This window comes from Gadus chalcogrammus, chromosome 15, assembly GCF_026213295.1.
Source record: "Gadus chalcogrammus isolate NIFS_2021 chromosome 15, NIFS_Gcha_1.0, whole genome shotgun sequence".
Taxonomy (NCBI): Eukaryota; Metazoa; Chordata; class Actinopteri; order Gadiformes; family Gadidae; genus Gadus; species Gadus chalcogrammus.
Genome location: NC_079426.1, coordinates 22,485,035 through 22,509,904, shown reverse-complemented (window position 1 = coordinate 22,509,904; position 24,870 = coordinate 22,485,035). Strand labels below are relative to the sequence as shown.

The following is a 24,870-nucleotide window of genomic DNA, read 5'->3' as shown; positions in this document are numbered from 1 at the left end:
CCGGATGGGGCCTTTGGCCCTGCGGCTACCGCCCCTAGGGGGGCTCAACGGCCGAACCGGCGGCGCCGGGCCCCTGAACACTTTAAGGACTATGTGTCGGGTGATGGGGTCGTCGGGGACGACTGACCAATCAGATGGGAGCTGTGTAACGACCTGTGTTCTCAACATGTGTTCGTTCCCTTCCGGGTTCGTGCGGGGGATTCTGGGGGCACATGTTGTTGTTGTTATTGTTGTTGTTCTGGGTCCGTTGCTAGTTGTGGCGTTTGTGGATGATCAGTGGGGTTAATGGGTTGGGATTGTTCATTGTTGTGTGTTGTTCTGTTGTGTGTCGTTGTTGCCACCGTCACCGAGAATGACTTGTGTGTTAGTTAGGTGTGCTGTTCTATGTACGTGTTGGTGGGTTAATAAAAAGGTGGTTTCTGTAGTCAAGCGGTGTATGAGGCGCAGAACCACTATTGACCAAAAGCCTGTCTCCCTGACTCCCTGTTCTTCCTGGTCGGCGCCACAGTATATTGAAGGACATGTTCATTCACAGGGACAGGAATAAAAGGCAAAGCGTGGGACGTTATGGCCAAAGAAGTTGGGTTGCTAAAATGTCCCGGTTTCCACCAACCACTATGAAATGTCCCCTTTTGTCAGCGATTACTGTACTGGTCTTGCGCTGAGATGTTTGGGGGAAATGCACGAGCAATACATTTCGCGATTGCTCGTTCATGTGACCTACAGTACAGTGGCTGCTAGGGGGTGCCCGCGGCCCAAATTACTGCCGTGGCCCACATAAATGGACCGGCCCACCGGGAAAACTCGCGATCTTCCCGATGGCCACTCCGCCTCTGTACACAGACAATGCTTCATATCCTTCATAACCAAAAAGCAGTTTCCAGTTGGTTTGGCCTGGAAGTGTCCAAGTCAGTTATTAACCCAGAGAGAACTGAGATAAGTAAATAAAATTATTAATAAATAACTACTATAGGCCTTGTGGCAACCCGGCCCCGACACGGCGGGCCTGGAACCCCAGAGGGCAGGTAATACGAGCTGTCTACCACCCTTTTCCCCCAGAGGGCGCCAAGGGTCGCTTTGGCAAGGTCCCGCTCAACGCCAACGGGAGACACCTGTGTACCAGGCCAATCAGACCCAGGTGAGGGCTATAAAAGAGAAGCTGAGATGTAGTCTAAAGCACAGGAGGTATGTGACCCATGCAGGAGCAGAGAGCGGAGCGAGATTCCCTACCCGCACGGACCTTTGCCCCAGGACCCGGTCTAGAGAAGACTACAGGAGACCACGGAAGGACCTCCTCTCCTGGATACCGGGACAGCGTGAGACACGACCACAGCGTCCCCAGTGGCTCACGGAGCCCAGACTCTTTATTTGTATAGTTTGCATTGACGGGTGATTCCCCTTTTTTCCGTTCTTTGAATTAATAAACGTGCCTTGTTGGCAGTTTGAGCAGCAGAGACTCTTGTTCCTTGAGCCGGGTTACCACAGCCTACACTTAATGATTAAGGCTCCTATGGATATTGCTATGGGGTATCAGATATAGTTTTGAGTTACCCTTTGTAGACGTTAGAAAAACTAGAACATACCGGATCTAGCTACACTGGAAACAAAACAACAAGCACGCCGCACAAACTTGTTGGGGCAAGCAGGGATACGGAGCGGGAGAAAAACTCCTTAAAAGTGTGTGCGTGTGTTTGTGTGTCACTCTGTTCGAGCCTGCACGAGAGTTCAATGTCGTCATTAGCTGTTAGGTCTTTCTGACCAGTCACAGTTCAAGGCCCACCTAGGCAGTACCACTTCGGGAGGGGCCGCTCAGTTACTGCCCTCTAGACAAAATCGACTTGGTTGCGACGTTGACAGTTCTGCGAGTGTTGCGTCTGTTGAGTGATAGAGAGGTTGCGGGCGCACAGCTCAGGCTGCCGGACGGCGCTGCAAGGAACTTTTATAAATGCAATATTGTTATCCCTCAGTAATCAGCCCGAAAAGATGCCTTTTTCATTGACAATCGAGTAGTACTATAGAGTTTGCCCAGCGCAATGTTTGGCTTCCATGTTATTGTTTAGGAGCATCGCGAACGCTTCCAAATCTGCAATTCTAACCACTAATATTGCTCAAAATAGCACCAAACCTCTGCAGCAGCAGGATTAGGGTCCCTACTAGGGATGGGCGTGAGGAATCGATTACTCGAGTACTCCTCGTTACAAATGAACTCAGTTGGTGGACAGGCAAACTCGATATTGCATATACACACAAAGTTTTCTGAAGCAAATGATAAATTTTCTGTGCGGCGCCACTAACGCATGCCATGGGCGCAAAGCAAATGAAATGTATCAAATTTCTGTGTGCCGCGTGCCGTGCCGTGTGCAGGCACGCCAGAATTAAAAAAGTTAAGAGATGGCGGTTAAAGCAAAGCGCAGCGAGAATGTAAATACTTTAAAGAAATAGGAGATCATAAGGTGAAATGTAAAATATGCCAAGCGAAATCGAGCTACCAGAGTAAGTACTATGCGGCAACATATGCTTCTGAAACACAACGGTGAGTTCGGGAAAGCAGACCCGCAGCAACCAAGTGTGTCGGCTATTTTCACCGCTGCAAGACGCATCTGTATAGTGTAGAGTATTTTCATAGTCCATTTGCTGCCGTTTTATTTGCAGCTTTAAATCATTTGCAATGGTTAGGCTACTTGTTTCGTTTTTGTTTTTTTTAAACCGTTACTGGCCTTGGTTCGACGTGATTTAAATTGTGAGACGCATGTTTATTTTTGTAAGGAAAATGTGTTTTGAACGTTTGCAAAAATAAATAATGAATACTCTGATAGCTCTGACTGTTTTGATGGACAATAAGCATTACATGTTTGGTTGGTAATATTGCCGTTCATCATTAGGCCTATTCCTGCTGCAGATGCGTTGCATTCTAAAAATAGATTTGATTAAACGAGTACTCGATTGATCCTCGAGGAATTCCTTCGATCACTCGAGTTTGGAATTTACTACTCGTGCCCATCCCTAGTCCCTACACATAAAACGAAGCATCAACAACTTAGTTAGCGTACCTGGAGTTTATTCAAAAAGACTGTTTTCCAAGTCTGTGCCTTACCGGTAGGTTCATGTTTCAAGGAAGTCCGAACAAGTCGATTACCTGCTACCGTAAATAATATAATAGAGGCAATTGAACTTAACAATCTCCCCTCTTGATACTTGCCTGTTTTAAAAGTGGACGAGTCATGATGTGCGCGACTGTTATGGTAGGGTAGCATGTGCTTAGTGTTAGGGTCAGTACTGACATCACAAAGAGGGGGCGGTGTTGAGGTGCTCATCACAGGTAAGTAGCAACAGCTATGTGGGCAAGAGACTCAGGGTTGTGAGACTGAGTGGAGGGTCTGGAAATTAGATTCGGGGTGAAAGAGAGTAACCCGATGGACACACATTGCTCGGCGACTTCAATGAGAGAACACTTTTGGGATATAAATATATATATATATATATGATCCAGCCGTGTCCAATAATCAAACACTATTGTTGACTGAACGCAGATGCTAGTATTTAAAGATGCCGGGTGTCGGGTGTTCCTGCGCGCTGATCCTGCCATGTCCAATAATCAAACACTATTGTTGACTGAACGCTGATGCTAGTATTTAAAGATGCCGGGTGTCGGGTGTCAGGCTCGGACGTCGCTGTTACGATCTGACCTACCGAGCTCGCTATTGACCTGATCCAGACACGCTTTGATCGAGTCTTTTCGTTCACCGTATATATTGTAGTGCCGAGAGACGGGAGTCGGAGGCGGAGTATCCAGCACAAAGTTTTAATGAACACAATACAAAAAGACGTTCATTCGTAAAGTCAAAACCGGACTAAACTGGACGGTCGTTCCGTCCGCTAAACGGGTCCGGGAATAAACACCCCCCCCACCCATAGTTCCGTGGGTGAATTATGATAACCACCACACAAGCCCCCCCAGAATTCACCCATAGTCAAAGTCCTCGTGACGGAAAGGGGCGACGACCCGACCTCGTCTCGAGCGGATGACAGGGGCCGAGGAAGAGGAAGCAGCAGGCACGTCGGCGCCGTCCGCCACCCCGGAGGTCCCGGGGGTCAACAAGGTCGCTGGAGTCTCAACGGCCAGCGCGGGGCGCGGCGCAGGCGGACGTCCCCGGCGTGGGGGTTGCGCCACCTCCACCGGTCTGGAAATGTCCACGTTAGCCGGCTTAACCCTATCCCAGGAAACGGTCTCAGGCCTACCCCCGACGTCCACCACCAGGCACTTGTCTCCATGGCTCAAAACCCTGAACGGGCCATCGTAGGGAGGGCGTAGGGGACCACGGTGGGCGTCGTGGCGAATGAAAACATAGTCCACCGTGCGCAGATCGGGGGGCATGCGGAAAGTGGGAGTGCCGTGTTGCGACGTGGGAACAGGCGCGAAAACCTAAGCGGTTTCCAGCAGGGAGGAACGTTGTTTGGCCGCCGACCAGGGGACCGAGGCGTCGGGAATAAAATCGCCTGGCACTCGTAGGGCCTGCCCGTAGACCAGCTCCGCCGAAGAGGACTGCAGGTCCTCCTTAGGGGCGCACCTGAGGCCGAGCATCACCCATGGCAGCCTATCCACCCAGTCGCCGTCCTTCAAGCTGGCCCGTAGGGCTGCCTTCATGGAACGGTGGAAACGTTCGCACAAGCCGTTCGCCTGGGGATGATAGGCGGTAGTGCGGTGCAGCTTGACCCCCAACCCCTCAGCCACCGCGTTCCAGAGTTCCGAGGTGAACTGCGAGCCCCGGTCCGAGGAGAGGTCTGAAGGAGTCCCAAAGCGCGCGACCCAAGTGCCGATGAACGCGCGTGCCACGTCAGAAGCCGACGTCGAGGAGAGGGGAACAGCTTCAGGCCAGCGGGTCGTCCTGTCGACCATGGTGAAGAGGTAGGTGAACCCGTGAGAGGAGGGAAGCGGTCCCACCAGGTCGACGTTGACGTGGTCGAACCTCCTTTCGGGAACAGTAAACTCTCCAAGGGGGGCCTTAATATGGCGGTGCACTTTGGATCGTTGACAGTCAACGCAAGAGCTGACCCAAGCACTAACGTCCTTTCTCAGTCCCTGCCATACAAACCTCTGGGAAACCAATTTCACAGACGGCTTCCTGCCGGGGTGGGAAAGGCCATGCAACGCCTCAAAAACGGGCCGGCGCCAGGACAACGGGACCAGCGGTCGAGGCTGGCCTGTGGAGACGTCGCACCATAGCCTCACGTCCGAGCCGTCAACCGCGACCTCCTCCAGGCGCAATCCCGTGTCCGAATCCCTCAGGGCCTGGACCCCATGGTCGGAGGCCTGGTCCACGCTCATGCGGACGTAATCCAGGCCCAGTTGGACAGCCCCGATGACCGTTCTCGAGAGGCAGTCTGCGACCACGTTAGACTTGCCAGCAATGTGTCGGATGTCCGTGGTGTACTCGGAGATGTACGCCAGCTGACGCTGCTGGCGGGCCGACCACAGCTCCGCCATCTTGGACATGCAGAACGTCAGAGGCTTGTGATCCACGAAAGCCGCAAACTCCCGCCCTTCCAGGAGGAATCGGAAATGGCGGATCACCAGCCAAAGTCCAAGGAGTTCCCTGTCGAACGCGCTGTATTTGCGCTCCCTGGGGGTCAACTGGCGACTGAAAAAGGCGAGCGGCTTCCATGCACCATCGACCCATTGCTCGTGCACCGCGCCGACGGCGTAGTCAGACGCGTCGGTGGTGATGGCGATGGGGGCATCATGCGATGGATGGGCCAACATGGCGGCTTCGCCCAAGGCGGCCTTCGTGGCCTCGAACGCCTTCTCCCTCTCCGCCGTCCAGTCGACAGCCTGGTTAGGGGACTTGTCCTTGAGAGCCCCGTACAGTGGGCGCATGACGTGAGCCGCCTGGCGGATGAACCGGTGGTAAAACGTCACCATCCCTAGGAACTCCCGGAGCGCCCGAGCCGTGTGTGGGCGGGGGAAAGCAGAAATTGCCTCCACCTTCGACGGAAGAGGGGCGGCCCCCTCTTTCTTGATGAGATGCCCCAGGAAGTGGATGGAGGACAACCCGAACAGGCACTTCGCCGGGTTGACGATCAGCCCGTGCTGGTCGAGCCTCATGAAGAGGTCGCGTAGGTGACCCTGGTGCTCCTTTTCGGAGGAGCTGGCGACCAGGATGTCGTCCAAATACACGAAAACGAAGGGCATCTCCCTGAGCGCCGAGTCCATTAACCGCTGAAAGGTATGAGCCGCGTTCCTGAGCCCGAACGGCATACGCAGGAACTCGAACAACCCGAACGGCGTCACCACCGCTGTCTTGGCGATGTCCGAGGGATGCACCGGCACCTGGTGGTAACCGCGCACCAGGTCCACCTTCGAGAAGACCCGCTTGCCCGCCAGGTGTGCTGAGAAGTCCTGGATGTGCGGGATTGGGTAGCGGTCGGGCGTGGTAGCGTCGTTCAGGCGGCGGTAATCCCCACAAGGTCGCCACCCGCCGTCTGGCTTGGGAACGATGTGGAGTGGTGAGGCCCAGGGGCTGTCCGAGCGGCGGATGATGCCCAGGCGCTCCATGTTGGCGAACTCCGACTTAGCGACTTTCAGCCTGTCGGGGTTGAGTCGTCGGGCCCTAGCGTAGACGGGTGGACCCTTGGTGTCTATATGATGCTCTACACCAGTGGTTTTCAAACTGTGGGGCGCGCCCCCCCTGGGGGGCGCCAGAGTTCTTCAGGGGGGGCGCGACGTGAGAAAAAAACAACAACGAAAAGACCCCTGAAACCCGTACTTCAACTGTAAAAGTAACATAACTAAATACATTTTCAACCGTTTATCTTCGTGCAAACCATTTAACAAATCTACACACTTGTATCTTCAATAATATCTAAACAGAATTTCGATATCATTTAAAATGTCTTCAGAATCACAGTTTTAGTTTCATACCGCTTCGTTTTCAGCTGTTTTCATTGAAGACGTCAGCCCATTCTGATACACCTACTTCTAGACATCGTAACTCATTCATTTTTCCACCGTTTACCATCGTTCAAACCATTAAACAAATCTACACACTTGTATCTTCAATACTATCGAAACGGAATTTTGATAGCATTTATACTTTTTTCAGAATCACATTTTAGTTTCAAACCGGCATCGTTTTCAGTTGCTTATAATAATTTAGGTCACCATAGCAACGCCGGTAAACAAACCCCGCCGAATAGTCGAATCTCTGGACTGAAAAGGCAGATCTGATTAGACTCAGAAAATTCATAGTCGGGGACCCTGAATGAATCTGTGTAAACTGGCAGTTTACACAAATTAAGATGTTCAAATGTATTTAAAAAAGGTTAAGCTAAAACATGCTTAGATAAAGTTCTTAAATTGTGTTAAGAAATGTGTTTAAAAACGCACAAAGATGTTGTAATGTTTCAGAAATATGTTTCAAATGTTTTAAAATCATGATCAGAGATGTTTAAAATGTGTAAACTAATTAAGATAGCTTCCAAAACACAAACCTATTTAGAACAAACATTTTTTTGTAGGGGGGGCTCAGCTGAATATTTTTCTCTGAGGGGGGGCTCACTCTCTCACACTTTGAAAACCCCTGCTCTACACCATGTTTCGCCGTGACCGCGGAAAAGGTAGGTCGGGTTATACCGGGGAACTCCCTGAGCAGGCGTTGATATTCGTCCCCCTCTGAGAGGGAGCTGGAGAGCCCGCCGTAAGCCGCCCGACCGCGGGCACATTCAAACGATGAGAACGTCCGTGCGTCCACCAGGCGGTTGTTTTTCACGTCCACAAGCAGATTGTGCGCACAAAGGAAATCCGCGCCGAGGAGGGGAAAGGAGATGTCGGCCGTGACAAAATCCCACCTGAATCGCTGGCCTCCAAAGCACAGGTCCGCGGTCTTTGTACCATACGTGCGGATGGGTGTGTCGTTAGCGGACCTCAACTGTGGACTGTGGACGCCAGGGGCCGTGTCCTCCACCGTAGCCTGCAGGACGCTCCTCTGAGCCCCGGTGTCGCAAAGAAACTCGCGGCCGGAGAGGGCGTCCCTGATGAACAATAGCCGGGTTGACGTGCCTGCACTCACGGCCACTAAAGAGCGCAAGCCTTGGCGTTTCCCGTCGGCTTGAAGTTGCACGGGGACCGGCACCTATTTGCCTTAGCGCCGAAACGTGCGTGGAAATAGCACATACCATTGCTGGCACTGCCATCGGCGGCTACTGGGGCTCTGTTGGTCAGCCTGTCCCTGTCCGGTGGGTAGGCACTGCGTGTTGGGGCTAGCACTTCGGGTGCGAAACTCTGAGCAGCCAGGAAAAAAACGGTCGGCTTCCTCCGCCAACGCGCGTGGCTCAGTAATCCTCGTGCCCGCGAGCGCCGTCCGGACCTGGGGTGGCATGTGTTGGAGGAACAGCTCCATGAAGAGGAAGTTAGGTTCTTCAGCACCCAGCAGGTTGAGCATCATCTCCATATGTTCAGAGGGTTTGCTGTCCCCGAGGCCCCGAATAGCCAACAAGCGTTGGGCCCGCTCTGACTGTGACAGCCCAAAAGTCTTCAATAGGAAGGCTTTGAGGTCCCTGTACTTGCCGTGGTCCGGGGGATTCGCTATGAAATTCGCCGCCCGGGTCGCAGTGGATCTCCCCAGCGCCGACACGGCGTGGTAGTAGCGTGTGGTGTTGTCCGTGACGTCACGGATCGCGAACTGCGCCTCTGTCTGCGCGAACCACGCCGTCGGTGAAAACTCCCAGAACTCCGGCAACTTAATAAAAGCATTATTCGCCATGTTCGTCTTGGTCTCTGAAGCTTCAGCGAGACCTTCGTCGGGGTCACCAGTGTAGTGCCGAGAGACGGGAGTCGGAGGCGGAGTATCCAGCACAAAGTTTTAATGAACACAATACAAAAAGACGTTCATTCGTAAAGTCAAAACCGGACTAAACTGGACGGTCGTTCCGTCCGCTAAACGGGTCCGGGAATAAACACCCCCCCCACCCATAGTTCCGTGGGTGAATTATGATAACCACCACAATATATATATATATATATATATATATACACAGTATATATATATATATGTATGTATATATATATATACACAGTGAACGAAAAGACTCGATCAAAGCGTGTCTGGATCAGGTCGCCTGCAGTTAGGTGCCGGTGCGGCAGCTGTTCCCCTACGGTGGCTCCTGAAACCGGTGGCTATGGTATGGACCTGTGGTACCTCGCACCTAACCCCCTAAGGCCCCGTTCACACGAAGCCGAAACGGGCGAAACCGTTACGGTTTCGATCTATCCGGTTTCGAAGTATCTCCGCAAAGACGAAGCCAAGCGAAACCGGGTAGATCTGTAGAAACGCTGTAGTACACATTCCAGGCCCATAAGGGGCGCTGCTTCTGGTACAGAAATCCAGAAGAAATGAAATAAGAAGAAGAGGCGAGCATGCGCATAAAGGCTGCCCTTATGCGCATGCTCGCATGTGATTTCTGAGACTCCGCGGGCTTAAGAGCCATTGGCTAGGAGGTCGAGGGGTGGGGCGATGACGTCATGGTTTGCGGTTTCAGTCGGTTTCAGGCGTACACACGAATCCAAAACGAAACCGGGTAGATTTGAAACCACCTCCGAGGGTGTTTCAGAAGTTTGCGGTTTCGGTCAGCGGATTCGCCGGCTTCGTATGGACGGAAGGCCGAACCGTACAAGACCTTTGCGGTTTCGCCATGAAATCGGCTTTGTGTGAACGGGGCCTAAATAGGTTAGATTGCACTCACCCAGGGAAAGATTAGGAACAATACTCAAGTTCAGCACACCACGTAGGGACAGACTTAGGTTACGGACTGTCTACCCAGGTTAATAGCGAGCTCGGTAGGTCAGATCGTAACAGCGACGTCTGAGCCTGACACCCGACACCCGGCATCTTTAAATACTAGCATCAGCGTTCAGTCAACAATAGTGTTTGATTATTGGACACGGCAGGATCAGCGCGCAGGAACACGCCGTGGACCCTGAGAGAGTTGGAGAAGCTCCTAAGTGGAGCCCTGTCTGTTTATGTGTTGCGTGAATAAGTATGTCACTGCAGTTTCGTGCATGCTTGTCATGACGACTCACCCACGTTGAAGAGGTGCTTTATTCTAGATGGAAACACGATGTGCCTGGAACCAAACCAAGTCGTGGCGTGTTGAGCTGGTACTGTCGGTGAAAAAGAGGCATAAGCGCCTGAGAAATGTCTCGTGTTGCTTCACTGCCTTATTATTCACTCTCCCTCGTTACCTAAATGGTTTTGCTTGTTATGCCGCCAATATATCTGTCCATTTTGATTCTAGTCCAATATTATGTTATCATCTTTTTTCCTTTATCCTCTGTTGATCTTTATTCTTCATTCGTCATTGTTTTGAACCTGATAGTCCCCCATGTTGATCTCATCTTTAACTCAACTTGAACTCTAATTGCATGCTAATTTTAACTGGTCATAATTTTACTCAACACAACATTGATACATTTACATCCAATCAGATTACAGACACTGCACTATACTTATCAATCATCAGACTGTGTTGCTTTAATATTCTATATAAATAAAAATTTAAAGACATTCGCTTTGAATATAAAATGTATTTATTTAGGGTAAACAGAGAGTGGTGAAGAATGGTGCCACAGTGAAGAGAGGGGCCACAGTGAAGAGGGGCCTCAGTGAAGAGGGGCCTAAGTGAAGAGGGGCCTAAGTGAAGAGGGGCAGCCACAGTGAAGAGAGGGGCCTCAGTGAAGAGAGGGGCCTCAGTGAAGAGAGGGGCCTCAGTGAAGAGGGGAGTTTCATTGAGGCCCTAACGGGATCTCTCGTGCATTTTGCGATTGCTCGTTCGCGTGACCTACGTTACATGGGCCGCCAGGGGGTGCCCGCGGCCCCAAATACTGCCGCAGCCCACATAAATGGACCGGCCCACCGGGATAACTCCAGATCTTCCCGATGGCCACTCCGCCTCTGGCCTCAGTGATGAGGAGGGGCCTCAGTGATTCGAGGGGCCACAGTGAGGTGAGAAGCCTCAGTGAGGAGGAGGAGACACAGTGAGTTGAGGGGGAGCCACAGTAAGGAGGAGGAGCCTCAGTGAGGAGGAGTGGCCATAGTTAGTCGAGGGGCCACAGTGAGTCGAGGGGCCACAGTGAGGAGGAGCCACAGTGAGGGGGAGCAACAGTGAGGGGGAAGAGCCACAGTGAGGAGGAGGGGCCACAGTGAGATGAGGAGCCACAGTGACATGAGGAGCCTCAGTGAGGAGGAGGAGCCATAGTGAGGAGGGCGGGCCACAGTGTGGAGGAGGGGCCTTACGGTACGGCCACACTGAACGCATTACGTGCGTTAGAGTTGTAGAAAATCGCCATTTTTGCATAGGGAACAATTGGTTTAAGCGTGTAGATGCGTTACACGCGCTAAAGCAGAGCGTTAGGCATGTTAGCCAATCAGCGTTGAGCTTGGCCCGACGTCACTGGGAGACGGAGGACAGGCGCTCCGCAGCTGATATGGAGCGCCTTTAGTTGGTGTCCTGACGGGAGATCCTGGCACCAATCCGGGCTAGCAGGTCTGAACATGGCCCCAATCAACCGAAAAATACTGCTGGAACCGGCCGTCATCCAGGCGGAGTTCCTGGAGGAGGTGGTGAAACTCACCCGGCTGTGAGCGCCTACGGAGGATGTCATGCACCCAAACACGACGGCGTTTGGGTTTCCTACTCTCCTCGAACTCCCACAACAAATACAGTGCAGCGATGGTGGTGATCTCAGCCATGTTTGTGGAGCAAAAGAAAAGTATCTGGGGAAAATAAGTTTTGGGCAGGCTCATCTAGCTGCGTAGGCGCGTGAGGCGCGTTATGCACGTTGAACCATTTTTGAGACACAAAATGATCAAGCGGCGCGTTACGCACGTAATCCTACGAGCGTATCGCGTTCAGTGTGGCCGTACCTTTAGTGAAGTGATGAGCCTCAGTTAGGTGAGGGCCACAGTGATAAGGAGGGGCCACAGTGAAGAGGAAGGGCCACAGGCAGTCGAGGGGCCACTGTGAGGTGAGGAACCTTAGTGAGGTGGAGTAGCCACAGTTAGGAGGAAGGGCCTTAGTGAGGTGAGGAGGAGGGGCCACAGTGCAGAGGAGGGGCCACAGTGAGGAGGAGGAGGAGCCACAGTGAGGAGCAGGAGCCACAGTGAGGAGGAAGGGCCTTAGTGAGGTGAGGAGCCTCAGTGAGGAGGAGGGGCCACAGTGCGGAGGAGGGGCCACAGTGAGGTGGAGGGGCCACAGTGAGGTGAGGAGATGAAGCCACAGTGAGGTGAGGGGAAACAGTGAGGAGGAGGACCCTCAATGAGGAGGAGGGTTCACAGTGAGGAGGAAGGGCCATAGCGTGGAGGAGGGGCCAGAGTGAGTCAAGGTGCCACAGGAGGAGGGGCCTTAGTTAGGTGAGGAACCTCAGTGAGGAGGAGGGGCCACAGTGAGTCGAGAGGCCACAGTGAGGTGAGGAGCCTGAGTGAGGAGGAGGAGGGGCCACAGTGAGGTGAGGAGCCTGAGTGAGGAGGAGGAGGGGCCACAGTGAGGAGAGGAGCCACAGTGAGGAGAGGAGCCACAGTGAGGAGAGGAGCCACAGTGAGAGGAGGAGCTTCGGTGAGGAGAGGAGCTCCTTTGAGGAGAGGTTTGCGCCCTAGAGGCTACCGGAATTGAATAGAGACCCTAGGGAACCATCCATTTCTGAGGGCCTTTTTCCTTTCCCTTTCTTCTTTCCTCTCCTTCCTTTTTTGTTCGTTACACTCCTTATCCAATAGCTTCTCTGCTTCCCTCTTTTCCTTTTTCTCCTCCCACATAAAGAATTCCTCCCTATTTCTCCTGACCACCATCTTTTTATGCTGATTGGCCATTTCTTTTTTCAACTTCTTCCCCAATTCCATTCTTCCCTTTCCATCGCTGGCCAACATTCTAGACCACTGTTTGTCCAATTTCTCCTGTTGTTTTGCTGCAAACTAAAGCTTTGCTTCAGCTCTTCCTTTCGTCTCCTCTTCTCTTCCAGCCTTTCGGTGGCAGTTTTCGCTAATGACTTCCACCTCTTTTTCTACTGCTCCTGTTTTACCTTGAGGAGCTTCATCTGCTCTTTCCTTACAATTTCTTGCTGCTTGAGGGCTCTTTGATCTCTCTTCCCTATTTATTTCTTCTCCTCTTCATATGTCATCTTCACGTTCTTTTCCTCCAGTTGGACCAATCTTTTCCTCCAGTTGGACCAAGGATGCGTCCCCCGATAACTCGTTTCCGCTGGCTAGGAAATAGATGCATATACTAAGTTGCGCCAGGCAGAACAGCGCCTCCCTGAGTGCCGCCGAGGCAATGACCCCCTCATATGAGAGAGGGTATGATTCATGCTGATGGGAGTAATTCCTAGACAGTGTCCCTTTAAATTAGTAAATGAGTGAAGAGCACTATTAAGGTGATACCACCTCATCTAGGTTTGTGTAAACTGCACTTAACACGGAACTCATAAACTTGTTTGCAACGTCAACTGTGCTTACATTTAGTTAATTAATGGTCCTCATCACAGCATCCCTCTCCTATCAAAGGAACCGAGAATCAATATGTTTGGGGGTTGATCTGAATATTGTGTTCATAGAACATATTAATGTAGTTAATACAGGATATACGTATGTGGGCATGTTGCAGAAGATGAAATAATTGCCATAGGTCAGTGTTACGGCTGTATGTGTTTCCTGTGAGGTTGTGTTCCCAGTAGTGTGAGTCCCGTTCTGTTTGCTTGTCTCCGTCCATGCTCAGGTGTGCTGCGTCAGTGGAGTTGATTAGGAGGACCTGGACCGCTCGTCAAGACTTGAGGTAAAAGCCACAGATTCCCGTTCCCATTGGGAGGATTTTGGTCATGGGACTGCTGGCTGGTCGTGCTGCCTCTCTGGGATTTTTCTTATCTTTATGATTTGGACTTTGTTGGATGCCTTAATGTCATGTATGTAAATAAATCCCACTGGTTCGGTACTTTTAAAATGTGTTCTTTCATATTTGGGGTCAATGGTGGTTTGCTGTTAGCCCCAGTAGGGCCAACTAGAGGTGGGGCGTAATAAACAAGCGCATATGGATACATACGATAACTTGGGGGCAGGTGGATTTGGATAAAAAATTTAGCCCATTGCTTCATATGTTTGGAAAACATCATGTGTGTAAAATATGTAATTTTGGTCATTTATTAAAGTCCCTCAAAACCCCCAATAAGTATGAGAAACGGCACGAGCAGTTCAATTGACAAACTAAACATCCTATACAGTCACTGAATAAAGATTATGAAAATAAAATACATTTCTAACTGTTCAATATGCATTTTAATGCTGAAACACTCCACTGATTGTCAAATGATTGCCCACCATGTTTGCTTACAGCGATAGCAGCGTCCATACATAGCAACCACGGTAGCAACGATAAAAAACGTCACACATTTTTAGAGCCGTTCTTGCAAAACGACTACGTTTTCTGCTGTGGAATAACATAGTTATTCTACATATCTGTATGAGACTGGTTTGAAGCGACGTGGTCAGTTTCACTTTTTGAGGAGGTCTGAAAAATATGGGAGTATCCATAATACACAGCATTTACCCTTAGTTGCATTTGTGGTTTTGACGTAGGCCTATACATAACTAGAGGGTGCACTGTACTATCTGCACATCCCCCCCTTCTGAAGTCAAAGAACATCATCAAATTTAAATGTAAGGGTTAAAATAACCTTCCAGAATGAAAATAGTCTGAGAAATGCTCTGATTCAAAATGCATTGGTCTACATTTCGTTCTGTGTAGCATGAAAAAAAGTCATCCAATCGTGCTCTGGTACACGATTCAATATAATAATTTTCATGACTATGAGCATGAAATCGTGTGATACCTGGTTGGAAATAGTATAACCAGACAGTGAGTGACAGGGAGAGTCGGGCCCACCGGTGTTTCCTGCTGGCTCAAACACTACTTCAAGTGCCTGAAGGCCTCTGTCAGGTGCTGCAGTTGTTTATACAGCCTCTCCATCTTTTGATGTATATCTGTCCGCTGGTGTGCCAGTATGGAGAAGATCCTTGAGCACGCCTCGTTGGACGCCTCCCTATGACTCATCCTGGTCTCTGGGTGTTGAACGTCCAGCTGTGGTGATGGCACAGAACACAACGCTTTGAGCATCTACATAGATTTACTTTTTTATGATATATTACATTCATAATTGCTTGTTCTATGGGAGAATATATCTGTGAAAGCCAAGGAACGCTTGAGAGGCTTAATATAATGAGAGGCATACATAATCCACAGTATTGTGAATGGTCACCCCTAGCCTAACGTTTTGTTTTTCCCTTACACCAATAATACAATTCACCCATAAATTGATTTGGAAAATGAACACCACAATTCAGAAAATTTGATGTTTGACTTTAGATGTCCTGGGGGACCCCATGCTTAATGCATGTTCAAATGCAAATGCATGTTCAAATGTTCAAACAAAACCTACCCCACTGCATTGATGTCCAAAGAAATAATTTTACTCTGTATGGAATGACTAATTGTTTCGAGTCGATGGATGTTTGCTTCACTCATAGTGCCCCCTTTGTGTGATACTTATGAATACTGTATTGTCTTGATCTGGTAAAATAGAATAACCAGACCAGGGGCGGAATGGGGCCATTTTTCATACTGGGATTTTCCCATACTAGCCCCTTGGGCAGATATGTTGACCGGGGGATCCTGAATCCTGAATCCTGAATCCTGAATCCTGATGGTTTCGCGATTAGTCATTTGCGTAACCTATATACAGGGAATAGTCTCCACCAGCACCAGCCACCTCCAGCTGGACAGATCTCTAGTCTCCACCAGCCCTCAATCAGTGGCTCCATGGAACATATGGTATAAACTCACACATATTTGGACACATGTACTGTCATTCACAGCTTCTCATTCAGCTTCCACTAACATTGTCTTGAACAGCAGCATCAGGACCAGGGACCTGAATCGTCTCAAAGAACAGTGCCATCTATCCTTCCCAGTCCACAACTCGGGAGTAAAGAAACGCACGGACCGTGTCCCTCAGCCGCGGGCCCCCCCTCGACATCCACCCCCCGTCCTGCATCCAGCCAAACGGCCTCCAGTCACCAGCCAGCGAGGGAGCCTCTTCTCTGGGATGGATCCCTGGGTCCGGTGCGATCGTCTTTTCCAACAACACAAAAGCGCTAGGCCGGCCCCCGACCAACATCACCCCAAAACAATCTCAAACCAATCGTTAGAACCGTGACTAACCCTTCCCCGGCGGAGGGCGGCAGGGAACCAGAGTCGTGTCCCCCACCCAGCACCTCGGAGTCGACAAAGGAAGAGTGGAGCTCTGACACAGAGCCCTCTCAGAAGCAGAAGACGGCCCACAGAAAGCAGAAGAGGTGCGCCAGGTGCGATGCCGTGCCCACGCTGTATCTCATAGAACCACGTGAGCCGTGGGACGAAGCCCTCGCTGACTGTTCTGTTCTTTGTCCCGCAGGCCACCTGCTGGAGACGGAACGGGCCCTCAGACCGGGGGCTGCTCCCGGCCCCGCCCGGACAGGATGGCAGCATCCGCGCCTCAAAGGTTGTCCCCCAAAGACACACAGCAGAGGAAGAGCCAAGGGCTCCACCAGGGGGTCTGTTCTGCTCAATGTGCCCCGCCGTCTTCCGTCCACCTGGCCTTACGACAGTTACGGTACTATTGACCTTATTCACAGTGAATGTGATTGGTTAGCACTGACTATGTTTATTAAACTGCACTTTAGTAAGTAAACGTGTGTAATGTAATTCTACTTGGTGTAGTTCTACGTGGTGTAATTCTACCTGATGTAGTTCTATCTGGTGTAATTCTACCGGGTGTAATTCTACCTGATGTAGTTCTACCGGGTGTAATTCTATGTGGTGTAATTCTAACTGGGGTTACTCTCCATGATCTCTAAATGGCTAACGCTCTTAATTGGCAGCGGACAAGGAGGTCCTTTAACGGCTGCTCCGCGACGCCGAGGGTGAGAAGCCAGCGGGGGGTAGCTCTAACCTTTAGCCCTTAGCGCTGACTGAGGAGGATATTTTGGATGCAGATACTCTCAGACATTCCAGAAAAGGGGACCGGATTCTAGAAGCATTTTGCCACTTTGTTGCCACGCTCCGGGCCTCCGTAAGTGCCGCACTACGCACACACATTCCACATTGTTGGATTTGAATACAATACATGATTTAATGTATCATTTGTGCATGTAAGCTGAATGGGAGTCCTGGCTGTACTTACCTCAAATGGAAAAGGAATCGTTTCCGATCGTTATTATTTATCGTGCTTCTCTTGTTTAGATTCCGACGGAGAGGAGATCGGAAACGGTAGTTTACTGCAGGTTCTATGCAAGCAGAGGACACGAGTGAAGGACCAAATTAGGTGATTTAACCGAGGCAGAGCCTATAAATGGACATACTGGTGTAGTTTATCATCTGCTATCGTCTCATTCTGGAGGACACCTGGTCCAGGAATGAACCAGGTGTTGTGCGTGGGGAAATGTAATTTGAGGAATGTAACGTGTTGATTTGCATGCTGAATATATGACGTTTTTCTGCTTCTCTTTCAGTCAAGTGGACTCCTTGTTGGAGGAATTCACACCAGAGGGGGAAGGAACTTGAACCAAGAAGCACTTGCAATACTTTTGTTTTTTAATATTATACATAAAGAGTGCATTTGTATCACATATTTATAAAGATGCTGTGACAAATATAAATTAAAACATTAACTTTTGAACGATCTCTCTTTGTCTCCATATTGTGAAACAATATCTTGCATGGATTGTCTCGGCAAAACAAATTTGTTAGTTCTGAATACATTATATTTACAATGACCATCGGAGCATCGGAGCGAAGATGATGAGGATGCCCTCCGGGGAGACAGCGGACTCCAGCGCCATGGTGTCCACTCCCCCTTGGATGCGGTAGCGGCGACTGAACTGTCGGGTCATGGTGCCGGATCCGTCCTTCTACACACGGACAACATCAGACTCACTTAAATTACATCTAATTGTTAAAGTACACAACAGTAACATTCTTAATGGTTGGTTCCTCAACAGCTACATAGCAACAACAATACAGATTAAGTAAATACAGATATGTAAAAATAAGTTGCAGATGCGTAAAGTGATCAAGTGATAGTGGTACCAGCCACGGTTTATTCTAGTGCAAAAATGCTGTGCAATTACAGAAAAACATGTATTTAAAGTCTCTTTTGTTTTAGTTTGCGTGGGGTTGGTTTGGGGGTAGTGGAAACATCAAGCAAACATACAAATTACTTTAGGCTTTACTTGTTACTAATGTCTTAGTTTCTCTTAATATACTTACTTTATTTTATTGTATTATTTATTATTATGATCTATACTGCTACAGGGTTAGGGTTAGGGTTGGGGGGGGGCTTCATTGCCCACCAAGGTATTCGCAGTGTTTTCTATACCTATGTAAGTGATAAAAAAAACATGCGTCCAAAGTGCCCACCTTCTTCTCTTCGTGCTTCCCCTGGACCTCCACGAAGTCCCCGCTGACCTTGACCAGCAGGTCCTCCGGCCTGAAGAGCTTCACGTCCACGTGGACCGTGAAGGCGCTGGGGTCGCAGTTAACCTGCCCACACATGGACATTGTTATGGCTTCTGGACATAATGTTTATTTATTGAAACTTTATTTATTCAGGGAAGGCCATTGAGAGCAGGCTCACTCTAATACAGGAAACTTCCCGATCTTCCAGATGGCCACTCCGCCTCTGAACCAGACCGTGAGTGACAAGGAAAGTTGGGCCCACCTGTGTTCCCTGCCGGCTCAGGAACTCCCTCAAACGCCTGGAGGACTCTTCCCCGCGGCGCTCTTGTGTTCATCGAGGGACTACCTCTCTTGCTGCAGCCGTGTCTGATGGTTCGCCAGAATGGAGGAGAGGTTTGAGTGGGCCCTCTCGAAGTTCGACCCCACAGCACTGCTCCTGGTCTCCTGGGTGTGCATATATTAAAGATATAAAGATATATATAGAGAGAGAGAGAGAGAGAGAGAGAGAGAGAGAGAGAGAGAGAGAGAGAGAGAGAGAGAGAGAGAGAGAGAGAGACGTAGTAAATAGATAGATAGATAGTGTCGTGGAAATATCAATCATAACTATAAATATACAATCATATACAAATTATATTAACCTTGTTTATGTAATTATAATTATAATTATGCACATTAGAATGAACTGTATACATTCTCCCTGCACCTTAAAACACATCCCTTCCTCTCTTTTAACTGAGAGAGGTTAAGGTAATTCGGATTTGAGTTCCCACTGGAGCCACTCAGTCTGGTATTGAGAACAGGCCAATTGACTGACTTCATTGTTGTGTAAACTTGTTTACAGCCATGTCTTACAGACCTGCAGACATGTCCAATTACCACCTATTCTATTGTATTCAAAATTTACTTGGCCTTAAGTCACTCCCACTCCCTACCATCAATGAAAACGTTTCACTATAAGAATCTTGTTCATCTATTGTCTCGTTGAATGTATTCTTGGTAACTTTGCTGCCAGTACTTTTCCCATGATCATGCCTTAAGATTAAATCAAATATTTCGCTGTCCGACGTGTCCGCGAGAGAACTTTCTCTTCATCAGATAGATAGATAGATAGATAGATAGATAGATAGATAGATAGATAGATAGATAGATAGATAGATAGATAGATAGATAGATAGATAGATAGATAGATAGATAGATAGATAGATAGATAGATAGATAGATAGATAGATAGATCTATAACTAATTTCAGTAGCCAACCGTGACTCTTAACCTTAGCCTTCTGACCTCCCTTCCCTGTCGTGTAATTTCTTTTAAAATGAATAGTCTAGTCCAGCCTTAGCAATGCAACGAGCCAACAGCACGGGGAGAGTGAGAGTTATAACCACAACTAAAAACAGTTCTCTCCTAAGGGAAATGCAAATCCTCTAGACAAATAATAGCATTATCACACAAGCTGCGTGTCTTAGTGTTTATTTTGTATTTTCTCCACAGGTTTCATTCCCGTGACGTCATAATGAAGCTACCATCATTACTAGGCCTATTAAAGTACTTTAAACTATTATTAACATACTCATTATTGCAGTACTTTAAACTATTATTACCATACTCAATACTAGGCCTATTAATCTCCTTAAAACTATAATTAACATAGTACTCATTACTGGCCTATTAAAGTACTTTAAACCAGTATTACCATGCTCATTACGAGGCCTGTTACAGTACTTATAGTATTGCCATAATCATTACTAGGCCTATTACAGTAGGCCTACTATAAACTATTATTAACTCTCTGGGCAATTTCTTTTCTGTCCAGTCTGTCAAGCCTCTCTTGGTGAATATGCCTCACAGCAATGCCATTGAGTTATTTTTGCATCATGATTGATTGCAAAGTCTTCAATCTGCGTAACCCAGAAACTGCGCTCAGCCTCAACAGATGATATGGGCACCACCATCAACAATCTCTTGCTAGCTACAGAGAATGAAATGGTATTAATATGCTAGCGCTAGGTAGCTATCTAAAGAGAATGACAAGGTATTAATATATGGGCCAGAGCCAGGCACACTCAAAATTTATTTAGGATTTTTTTTGTTAAAGGCACCCAGTGCAACTTTATGTAAACATTCAATGAAAAATAAACATTCAATTTCTAGTCTTTTTTACACGTAGTAAGTTTCAATAACTCCATACCATTACATATCGACATTCAAGGAGCAAAGATGAGACGTCGCTGTGTGGTGAGAACTGATAGAAAATCGTAAACAACAACAATCGCCGGTGCGGAGAAGCCATTTTTCCATTGACTGGAAGCCTGCTTTATTTATTGTAGGTTACAAAAAATAAAGAAAATGGCGGCATTGTTGTTGTTATCGATTTTCTATCAGTTCTCACCACACAGCGACGTCTCATCTTTGCTCCTTGAATGTCGATATGTAATGGTATGGAGTTATTGAAACTTACTACGTCTAAAAAAGACTAGAAATTGAATGTTTATTTTTCATTGAATGTTTACATAAAGTTGCACTGGGTGCCTTTAAAATAAGATTATACATAAAAATGAAAAAACATTCAAGCTGTTCACCTACGGCCTAAAAATACTTTTATTTTACATTGAGCCTATTTCAGGTAGGAGCAAATGCCGTTTAATATGTTTGTTTTTTGAAAAAACGCTCTGATTGTTTTTTGCTTCTTCATTTTGTTTCTTCATGAAGCACCCGCTCTGTCATAGTAGACAATGATCACCGCAACAGGTACAGCCGCAAGTGCCATCCTCTTTAGGACCCTGGGGAGTGAGAGTGATGCCTTATGGTGTGTTCAATTTACACTGAAAGTCGGAACTTGGAGCTCGAAACAACGTAACCCCAAATTTGAGTGCTCCCAGTGCTTCCCAGCCTCACAAACGTACAACAAAACATGTAACTAACTACTGTTTACATGAGTAGAATATAACATGAATTCTATGTCTGGCTGGTGAGATTAATATCTGACTTTCCGAGTTGGAGATCCGACTTCACGGGGGGGGGTTCTGATTAAAATTCTTACTTGGAGCTCGGAAATACCGACATTCATGCACGACGGGAACGCACCATTAGTCGTAGCACACAAACGCCTGGCTCTCAATGCGCGCTGCATGTAGGCCTATATTAGTCTAACTAACGGAACATTAATCCTCAATTTTTCCAGCTATGTTTGTCGCCTTATCTAGACAGTGTGTGTGTGTGGGGGGGGGGGGCACTATGAATCTGAGGGCGTCATATCCCCCCCGTCCCTAGTAACATCTGCGCGCATGAATCTGCGCGCATGTTGAGGACCATAACGACCACTAGAAAATGCATTGAGTGCTGTAGTGCAAAGTGAGTTTGAAAATATGGTTTAATAAAGCTGCATATTTAAAGACGTAAATAAATGTTGAATGGCTTGCATCAAGTGAAACGAGGAGTTAACGGACACATTCATACCATTTGGAAAATTCCAAATGGTTGTAATCCAAAAAAGTTTAAGAGTTAAAGAAATAGCTAATGTGATAAAACATACATAGGCCTACACAATAAAGTTAGATCAAATTAGAATAGCTGAACTGTTCTACAGTTTGAAATGGTTGAATCAACTCAGTGATACAGTCAAGTAAGAAGAAGAGTGAGAGTGTGTCGTAGTAACTTGTCTTGGAGAAGTGTGTTAATTCAGCCTTGTTGCAGAATTACAGCCACTATGAGCCAGTCCCACAAAGAGCTTTCCACAAACGTGCCGTTTTTTAGAGGCGGGTTAAGGTGGATGGTGCTTGCGGCCACGGTAGGCTACCGTGCGCTCGTGTTACAGTGGATGTATCGCAATGGCGAGGCGCGCACAGCTTTTTGCCGTGTGCTGTGGGCTAAATATTCAATAACACTCCGGGTGATCCGGCGGGAGTCCTGGAGCTCTATAAATAATATCATATTGTACATAGATAACAATATCATATAATAGGCCAATATATTGTCACGGACAAAAGCTGTGTGCCCCTCCAGACGATATTATGAATCTATTATGAATCCGACTGCGGTTTGAGATTCATGATGTCTGTAATTAGACATCATGACGTCTCTGATTCTTCCACTTCCACATCAATCTGAAGTTGACTGAACCGTGACATGGAGGAGAACCACGATTGTCTCCCACCGGAGCCCCGCTGCCGAGGCACAACCTTTTTTTTTTTCAAAGGCAGAGCAGGATACCTAGTGCTCGTTTCACTCCTTACGCATAGGCAGGCTAAGGGGACTCATATTCATGTTAGAAAACCTCATTAAGTGAAACTGTCATGCCATGGGACCTTTAACTACACATTTAGCTAGTTCATATAGTTAACACAGGCCATATGTTCCATATAGGTCGTTGAGGGACTCATTACTAGGCCTTTTACAGTAGGCCTACTTTAAACTATTATTACCATACTCATTACTAGGCCTATTAAACTCCTTTAAACTATCATTAACATACTCATCACTGGCCTATTAAAGTACTTTAAACTAGTGTAAGCATAGGCCTATTACAGTACTTTAAACTATTATTAACATACTCATTACTAGACATTACACTTCAGTAAACCAGGATTAACATACTCATTACTAAAGTTATAACATTTACGGTGTTTGCGTGATTAATAACGTTGGATAAGGATAACGTTATGGAGGTTACCTAGCTGCCCTGACCCTGGTTCCGTCTAGGTGGAGGCAGGTTACCTAACCGGGCTCGGGTCTCAAACGGCCCTTAAGAAACCTGGTTACAGCCTTAACCAGGCTACAATGGCTTCCCCTCGTCAATGCACTGCAGGTGAACCCTGGTAACGTAGATGAGCACCATGGCTCCTCAGTCCTGCTGTTCCATACTGAATCGGCTCCTCCTCCCGTGGTCCCTGGACGCTCCGTGGGGAAGGGGGGCGGCCCCTCCAGCCTCCTCCATCAGGAGGTCCTCCAGGACTCCCAAACCCAGCAGGTCCAGGGAGAACACGGGCGGGGCTCCCCGGGGGTCCTCCATCTCCGCAAAACTCAAGGGCTCCTGGTCAGGAGGCGTGCTCACCATGGAAACCAGGGGCGGGTTCAACATGGCCGCCATAGCAGGAGCTGATGAGGCAAAGGTGGGGTGAAGGGAGGAGATGCTGGAGCAGCTGGAGAGAGATGACAGGCTACCTGCCCGGAGCTCCAGCTCCTGCAAAACCAACAAGGAAACAGGTGAGTTACCTGTGTGTACAGGTGGGTTAGCTGTGTGTACCAGTTGTGTTGCCTTCCTGGCTGTGTACCAGGTGGGTTACCTGTGTGTACCAAAAGTGCTACCTGTGTGTACCACGTATGTGACCTGTGTCTACCAGGTGCGTGAACCGTGTTACCTGTGTGTACCAGGTGTGTGGCCTGGGTGTACCCTGTGTGTGACATGGATGTGTACCAGATGTGTGACCTGGGTGTGTACCAGGTGTGATGCCTTGGTGTACCAGGTGTGTGACCAGTGAGTGTACCAGGTGTGTGTGCTGGTTGTGTATCAGTTGTGTGGTACACACACCTGGATGTGTGGTACACACACCTGGATGTGTACCAGGGATTGAGCTTGGTTTGTACCAGGTTTGTTAGCTGGGTGTGTACCAGGTGTGTGAGCTTGTGTGTACCAGGTGTTTGAGCTGGGTGTGTACCAGGTGTTTGAGCTTGGTGTTTACCAGATGAGTGCAATGGGTGTTTACCTGGTATGTGTGCGCTGGGTATGAACCAGGTGTGTTAGCTGGGTGTGTACCAGGTGTGTTAGCTGGGTGTGTACCAGGTGTGTCAGCTGGGTGTGTACCAGGTGTGTGCGCTGGGCGTGTACCTGGTGTGTGGCCTGGGTGAGCCATAGGGATCTTCTGTTGTGTTACCTGGACTCGTAGCTCCAGGGCCCTGTTGCTGTTCTCCAGGGTCCTCTGTCGGACCTCCAGGTCTCGGGCCCTCTGCTGCTCCTTCTGCAGCCGGCGGATGTAATCCACTGAAGCCTTCAGGATGGTCCCCTTGTTCCAGCGCAGCTCCCTAAATACCATCAACACCATCCAGTATAACACCATCAACACCACCCAGTATAACACCATCAACAACGCCCAGTACAACACCATCAATACCATCCACAGCACCAACCACACCATCCAAAGTATGACACCATCAAGACCATTCACAGTATAGCACCATCAACACCACCCAGTATAACACCATCAACACCGCCCAGTATAACACCATCAATACCATCCACAGCATCAACCACACCATCCAGAGTATGACACCATAAAGACCATTCACAGTATAGCCCAGTATAACACCATCACCGTGTGTGTGTGTGTGTGTGTGTGTGTGTGTGTG

The 24,870-nt window shown here is 48.6% G+C and overlaps 1 protein-coding gene across 3 annotated transcripts in view; it reads right to left on the bottom strand.

Moving 5' to 3' along the window:
• Positions 1-13,594: 13,594 nt before the first annotated feature.
• LOC130404684 (transcription factor E3-like) overlaps positions 13,595-24,870 on the bottom strand; it is an 18,773-nt gene continuing 7,497 nt past the window's right edge. Inside the window, exons 9-15 of one of the 3 annotated variants that reach the window (XR_008904252.1) lie at positions 24,399-24,546; positions 23,579-23,707; positions 18,791-18,972; positions 18,490-18,612; positions 17,842-17,981; positions 17,255-17,357; positions 13,595-15,114 (exon numbers count right to left, since the gene is read on the bottom strand). Coding sequence is in view for 1 of the 3 variants with exons in the window: in XM_056609549.1 (XP_056465524.1) it covers positions 23,369-23,707; positions 24,399-24,546 (487 nt within the window). In the remaining 2 variants the exon portion in view is untranslated. Of the gene's footprint in view, positions 15,115-17,254; positions 17,358-17,841; positions 17,982-18,489; positions 18,613-18,790; positions 18,973-20,706; positions 23,708-24,398; positions 24,547-24,870 lie in introns of those variants that run through there. The other 2 variants (XR_008904253.1, XM_056609549.1) reach the window with 2 other exon arrangements.